The following is a 7,227-nucleotide window of genomic DNA, read 5'->3' as shown; positions in this document are numbered from 1 at the left end:
CTAACAGGTGGAACGCCGGGCCCCGGTAGTTCCACCAGTGGCTTTAAAACTATTGCTCAAAAAACAGCCTCAATTTTTGTCATGGATCATCAACATGGATTTTTAAAAGGAGCTATAATGAGATGGATAACTTATTCTGGGAAGAACATCTTCATTCTGTCCTACATGCCCAGAACAATTTTTGACACAGCTAGCGATAGCGAAAAGCAGGTCAGAAATAACTGCTAGAAGAGAACCACATGTCAATGTGCATTGTACACATTGTGACATAAGTAAAGGTAAAGTCATCGAGGGGCGATATATTTCCCCTCGTTTTCTGTACTGTGTACAGGATTAGCAGAACCCAGACCGGGTTTTCAGGCTGACTTTGGGTCTGAATAATCCAGCTCGAGTTTTGTCTCTCACCTGGATTGTTAAGTGCTTAATGATTGCTTATCCAGGTGAGATAAAAGGAAAAGGCTGAATAATGATGTTTCTCTGGCCTGGGACTCATTCTGAGAGAGCTACAAGGTGGATGGTTGTTAATAGAAGGTTGCTGAAAGTACTTTTGTTTTTGTGAGGTGGCTGAGATAAGCTCACCCCCTGGTAGAGAGGAAACCTGCCTGTTTAGTCAGAGCCTGGATGGCAAGGATTTATTTTCCGTTTTATTTTATTGCAACCTTTTAAATAAAAACTGACTACTAGTTAGATTGAAAAAAGGAACTTTGCTGCCTGGACTACCTTTTTCACAGGGAAGGTGATCCCCATTTGAGCTATACCCTACAACATACATATCCATACTTGCAAACAAACTTTCTACCTATATACAGCATGTATAGGTATATGTATACTGTGTATGCCTAAGAGTAACACAGGTATCTCTGTTAGCCAGGTCTGTGCTATTTGTGTGTGACAGTAACACAAAGCACCCTGTGTTTAGATCCCCATTGTACAGCAGATTATGGTCCATCCTGTTTTGGTAATTTGAATCCTGAAGACCTTTTTCTTGGAAGATTACAAAGAAAAGTGCTCTGGCCCATATCCCACACAATCAAGTACCATAGATAAGAGTTATTCTAATACCGTTCATTATTTTAGCTCCTGAAATCTTCAGTTTATTATTCTCTTGACATCATTATTGTCTCATTAAAACATTATTACATTAGTGTGATTATAAAAACAAAAAGGTGGAGTTACTGATACAGTAATTCCTGAGGCTTCCCTGTATATCTATCTAGATAGATAGATAGATGTTAAATTAAACCTTTCACAAACCTTGGCAATGCATAGTGAAAATATGAATATAAAATACAAAGAGGTTGCCATTATTTGCATATCAAAATGACTAGTAGATCAGACATATAAATTGTAAAAATGATGTGCAAATCTTGACAGGTAAAAGTCATGCTTGGTCATCCCCTTCTGCCTTCCAAGCCCCTCTATTGGTCAGTGAGGCTGTCCACCACATTAGGGATTCATGGATAGTGTTTGAAGGCAGGACAACACAGATCCATGCTTGAAATTTAGAAGAAAAAAAGTCAAGACTTCAATGGATTCAAGGGCAGTGTTGGAAGGCAGGATGAAACAGATCTAACCTCGACATTTAGACAAAAAAAGTCAAGACTAGCAAAAAACATCAGCAACCTATATCTCTGGACCTAATAATTGCTTTAATATACAGGCAATGTGAATAAGGTCTGAAGGTAACCTTCTTGAAGTGAACTAATGCTTTGCCCATGTAGGCCAACACAATAGGTGCACTTTAATGGCAGCCTCATTGGTAACCTATACATACCTTCCCTGTGCTCTCCCCATGCCTCAAAGTAACAGCACTAGGTCTCTAAACATCCAATTGCCAGTGCTGTCATGCGAGAGAAAAGTTAGGGAGTCATATGCTCTAACAAGTGAAGTATTGATTAGCCGACTATAGCTGTCTATAGACAGTTAGAGATGGAGGAAGGTAGGATATGTCAAATGTTTGAGTAGAATCGCAATTCTCTGTGCAGATCTGTTATTGCTTTTACAACAATGGTCAAGAAATTCAAAGGTCTATCTTCCACATGAACCCAGTTCATCCATCACTGACAAAGCTGGAAGTGGTAGAAAACATGGGCGCATCCTCTTATATTGAAATCTTTATAAGTGGTATGATGCCTGAACAATGGAATCGATATAACCTGTCCATTCACATCCATAATCTGTCCATTAAAAGATATGTACATATACATGGTAATAAGGAAGCCACTTTTCAAATTTAAAAAAAAAAGAAAAGCAAACACTGTTAAAACAATTTTTTTAAAGTCACCCATCCTATAACAAGTCCTTCTAAACAGCTGAAATGGAAATAACACATGGCGACTTACCTACGATAATGCCACATGCGCTCACTAGCCCAATCTCCTTCTTTAGGGCCACTCCTCCAGAGCTTGATCCAGAGCCAGAATCCTGTCCCTGCTCCTCTGGGATCTTCTCAGCACTGGTTCGTAACCGGGCGCCTTCCGCCATCTTTCTTGCCACAGTGACTGGTGAATACCAGAAGGCAAGAGATGCTTAACCACCAGACCTGAGTGTGAGAAAGCAAAAGGAATAATCAATTTACAAGATACAGTTGTCTAAGAAAACAGAATTTGTTTGGAGCTTTTGGTTAGATCAAGTATTTGTGAATACCAATTTAATGCACCAAAATTGCATACGAAGAATAAATAGAATATTCATGCCAAATTACAGGAAAAGAGCACACCAAAGAAAATGGGATATAGATATATATTATATCCCAAAGTATATAAAAAAAACATTTATAGGTAAGCCAAGCTGTAGTCCATCGCTTCCATGATAGACTACAATCTCAATACAGCTTAGTAAACTAAACATGAGATTGTAGTCAATCACAGGAGTGATCTTGGAGTGGTGGTTACTTTACAACACACACAGGGACCGTGGGGAACAAAAGTAGCCCCCCTCCAGAAGGAAGGACAGTGTCAGCACCAATTCAGAGATGATTTAAGAATCTACAGCCGAGTGATACAAATAAGATACATTTTTATTAATAATTAGGGTACTTGAATGCATTTTTTAGATTTAGCTCCAGAGTTTAGTGTCACTTTAAGACTTAAGCTGGCCATACATTAAACCGCGTGAGTGGGGAATTGCCCTCTGATGGGCTTTTCTGACAACCATGGCTGTCAGAATACCTGAACAATGATGGCAGCTGATTGGCTGCACTAACTGAGCATTTTTGGCCTGGCTTCTTTAACAAAAGTCGATTAAAAATGGACTTTTGCCGAATGGAGGTGTACCGACAGGGCCACAGATCTGCAGTCAAATCAGCAGGATATGGCTAATATATGGCTGGATTTGCTCTAGTTTACCAGGGTGGAAGTCTTCTCTTCTACATGTTCTTTGTGTTAGCAGTGGGAAAGACACCAGTGTGTTTAGAAAATTGCCATCACTGATCCCGCTGACTTGGCTGATATTTGAGCAGTTGGAACTAGAGGAAATGGTCAGAGATTGATCTACGTTCGGGGACTGAAGCCATTTTATAGGAGAGAGTCAGTCTAGGGCCATGAAACAGTTAGAGACCACTGCTATCAAAGTCCCATTTACAAATCAATGCTCCCCCTACTGAATACCAGGGCCGCACTTCAAACACCAAAGGCCCGCATGTGGCCCCCGGCCACAGCATTGGGTACCAGGGCTCTAAAGTGCTTCATTCCTGTTAACATATCTGTTTTATCTTCCAGCAGCTGGGGCTTCCACTATGTTTCTGTTTGCTTTGTGTGCTCCATTGATTGGCTTTACTGTGCACTACAATACACAATGCTATAAGCCAGTTAATACAAGTGATAATAGAGCTGCCTTTTAGTTTTGTATCAGCTGCAGGAGAAAAGACATCATCCCCCCCAGATAAGTATGTACATAATAGTAAAGGAGCACAAAAGATAGTCGAATTTTGTTGAACAAATAAAAGTGATTTTAGGACATTTGATATTCTAATAGTTATTGGGGTCATATTGATGATCATTTTTGATCGTAGTCATGAAAAAAGACACAAAAAGAAAAAAAAAAAAATCAAAAAAAAGGAGCAGGTTGGATTTTTTTCTCAAATTAATGAAATTTAAACAGTGAAAGTGTTTTTTGGTTATTCCAAAATCAATCGTGGATTCAAACATTCGTCAAGTCTCCAACAGTCACTTCAAAAAAGCACTTTCCAAGATCTACACCCAGGTGATCTGAGACCTCACCACCAATCTAGTCAAGTACATATACATAAACAACAAAAGTTGTGGTGGGGTTTTCTCAAAAGAGGACTCAGAAGGTTAGAAAATTGTGAGTGAGAGGCACACATGAAAGCGAGAGGCACATACAGGAGAGGAGGACACAGGTAACAGGAAACTAAGAACAAACGGGTGGATTTCGAAGAGGAGAATCTTTTGAAGATACAAAATTCCTGCTGGACCTATTTATGCATCTGTGGCTCCGCGACTCGAACTTTCCGGGGTGACTGGAACTGGTCCTGTCCTCCTGGAACTGGATCCCTACATGACCTCTGATCCCTGGATTTTTTGTCGAGAATAGAACCGCCTGAAGAAGCACATATGTGAAACGCGTAGGGGATCAATGGAGCGGCACAACTATGTATATGTAATATAATGATGGATAAATGATTGACATTAGGAAATAGACAATTAATTATGTATGATCTATATGCAAGGAATTTAGGGATTCGATAATCATGTATATACTGTATATTAACTTCAATTTTAACTTTCATCATGGAGAAATAATTTTTATGAACTGAATAAATGTATACGATTTTCTAACCTTCTGAGTCCTCTCTTAATAAGTCTCTAACAGTATTATCGAATGTTCTCATGAGATGTTTTTGGTATAAACGTTCGTATGAAAAAATACCAGTGTATGACTGGCTTAGGTGCCCCAGTTATGGGATGCCCCGTATAACCTTTTATACACTAATAATAATAATACCCGCATGCCTGTGTATTTAAATACAATAATGGCACCATAAGAGGCTATTCAGTAAAATTGTCAACTACAAGTGGCCATATTTATATGAATATAGAAATATCCATATAAAGGCATGGCTGTGTGTCACCTAGACAAACAGCACACAATAGCCTCTTTTATATCCTTCCTTTGTGCATGCCAACTTGAACTCAAAAAGCATGTATTTTGAACAAAGCCTTAGACCCCGTTGTCAACAGGGTGGTTTCGTCGTGCGGAACACATGCAAATAAAATCCCATCCATTCCTATCGGGGCCGTTCACGCAAACGTGTAGAATTGCGCGTACAAATACGCATGTTGCTTGAAATAGTCCCTGAGCTTCTTTTGTCATGTGATCAACTCGTTTGGCTCAATAGACTTCAATGGAAATGCACTGATTTTGAGCGATTCTGCACATTTTTTCTTTATGCGCGTTTCAGCAGCTGAGCCTGTTTCTCATTGGAGAGCTGAAAACGAGCTTTTAAAAAATGCACTGACATATGAACAGAAAACGCCTGTAATACACGCTGAAATGCACATAAAAAACGTGCAAAGAATTGCTACCAAAAAAACGAGAGAAAACAGTGCTAAAACACTGTCGCCTTGGTGTGCATGGGGCCTTAGTTACCATATAATCATCTTTCTGTTCAGCAGATGCTGCCTTTAGCTGGCCATACACTATACAATCTCCCTTAGACTTACCATAACTATGTCATATACAGAGAAGCCTAGACAAACCAATTAATATGAATCCAATCAGGCACTACATCATTGTTGATAGATCACCTTGAAAACTTACAGCAGTCCAACAGCCTTATTTCAGACACCCATCAGGTAGCATATAATAAATGAAAACACAATAGAACCCTATTTGATCATTTGCTGTAAGGCAGAGTAGCTAGCACTTATTTCTTCATGTAACTAGAAATCACTGGATTGCTAAATGTCTAAAAATAATCTTGGCAGTTTCCCTATGTGATGTGACAGCAGACTGCTCCTTGTTTATCTCCCAAAAGTTCCAGGAGAAATGAGTAGTACATTGCACTAGGACCGGGGATTCTCGATCAGGATGCTAGAAGACATGATCCCTGCCATCATCCCGACAGCTCTATGAAATGACAGCTCCATTAAATGTGGATGAAAGATGAATGCTGCCCGCATACATCACATCTCCATACACCCCGATCTATGTATTATCACACACCCAGCGTTCAGATCGCACATGCAAATCATCCACCAACACAAGTACACGGTGACCCCATTGTAAACAAGCCCCATAGCAGGTCGCTTACCAGATCCTGGTCTCCGCCGCTTATTTCAGGGTGTCGTGCGCATTTCCTTCACAATCGGATGTCTTTTGTGGGATTGTGTTGTTTTTGATGTGTCAGAGCTATGCCATGGTACAGCGATGTAGTAATGGGGGCCGTGTGTGTATTGTGTGTGCTGCCGTTGGGATCACTTAGCATGTATGTGTGCAGTCTTGTATTGTCGTCACGGATGAGGACACTGCCTCCTCCGTACACCTGCACCGTGTGCCCTCCCGGAGCTGTGTGCTACGCTCGCCGCCTGTCAGCCCTTTTATCCCCGACAGGCTCCTCCCCCTTCACAGTCCTCATAAACGCCCAGATGTCATCCTGATCCTACACCAGATGGCATGGGTTCCTTAACCCATTCCTACTCGGGGGCACTGCCACACTTACTCACCACCATGGATTTTGTTTTAGTTATATGATGTATTATTATACACTGCCTGGCCCCTAAAAAAACGCACTCTAATTTTTGGTCGGACCACCTTTAGATTTGATTATTTCACACATTCACCATGGCATTGATTCCATAAGCTTATGCAATGTCACAACATTTATTTCCATCCAGAGTTGATTTAATTTTTCACCAAGATCTGGTAATGATAATGGGAGAGTTGGACTATGGCGTGAAGTCTTCTCCAGAACATCCAAACAGGGCCGTCCGTTTCATGAGGCACCCTGAGGCTGTTGCTTCAGGTGGTATCTCTTTGGGTCACAGGGAGGGCCGCACACATCTCTCCGCTTGGCCCTTAGCAACCTGGGATGCTCTTGCCAGCATTCTACCTAACTCCTGCCAACCAGTGACATCACTGGTTCCTAGGAGCTCGGTGGGACACAAGCCAGAGCAGTCCAGGCTGCTGAGATCTGGGTGGTAGGATGCAGAGCCCATAAACATCTTCCCGCACTGCTCTTAGTGGCGTCACTCCCCACCAGCACCA

The 7,227-nt window shown here is 41.1% G+C and overlaps 1 protein-coding gene across 1 annotated transcript in view; it reads right to left on the bottom strand.

Annotated features, from left to right (window-relative positions):
• Nucleotides 1-6,343, bottom strand: part of SLC7A8 (solute carrier family 7 member 8) — a 48,450-nt gene extending 42,107 nt beyond the window's left edge. The window contains exons 1-2 of the mRNA XM_018569644.1: nucleotides 6,275-6,343; nucleotides 2,343-2,542 (exon numbers count right to left, since the gene is read on the bottom strand). Coding sequence (XP_018425146.1) covers nucleotides 2,343-2,484 — 142 coding nt within the window. The 5' untranslated portion in view covers nucleotides 2,485-2,542; nucleotides 6,275-6,343. The remainder of the gene's footprint in view (nucleotides 1-2,342; nucleotides 2,543-6,274) is intronic.
• Nucleotides 6,344-7,227: the final 884 nt, after the last annotated feature.

The sequence above is a fragment of the Nanorana parkeri genome, unplaced genomic scaffold (genome assembly GCF_000935625.1).
Source record: "Nanorana parkeri isolate BGI_ZX_2015 unplaced genomic scaffold, ASM93562v1 scaffold1371, whole genome shotgun sequence".
Classification (NCBI taxonomy): domain Eukaryota; kingdom Metazoa; phylum Chordata; class Amphibia; order Anura; family Dicroglossidae; genus Nanorana; species Nanorana parkeri.
Note: the sequence above shows the minus strand (reverse complement) of the source record. Positions and strands in the feature narration are given on the sequence as shown.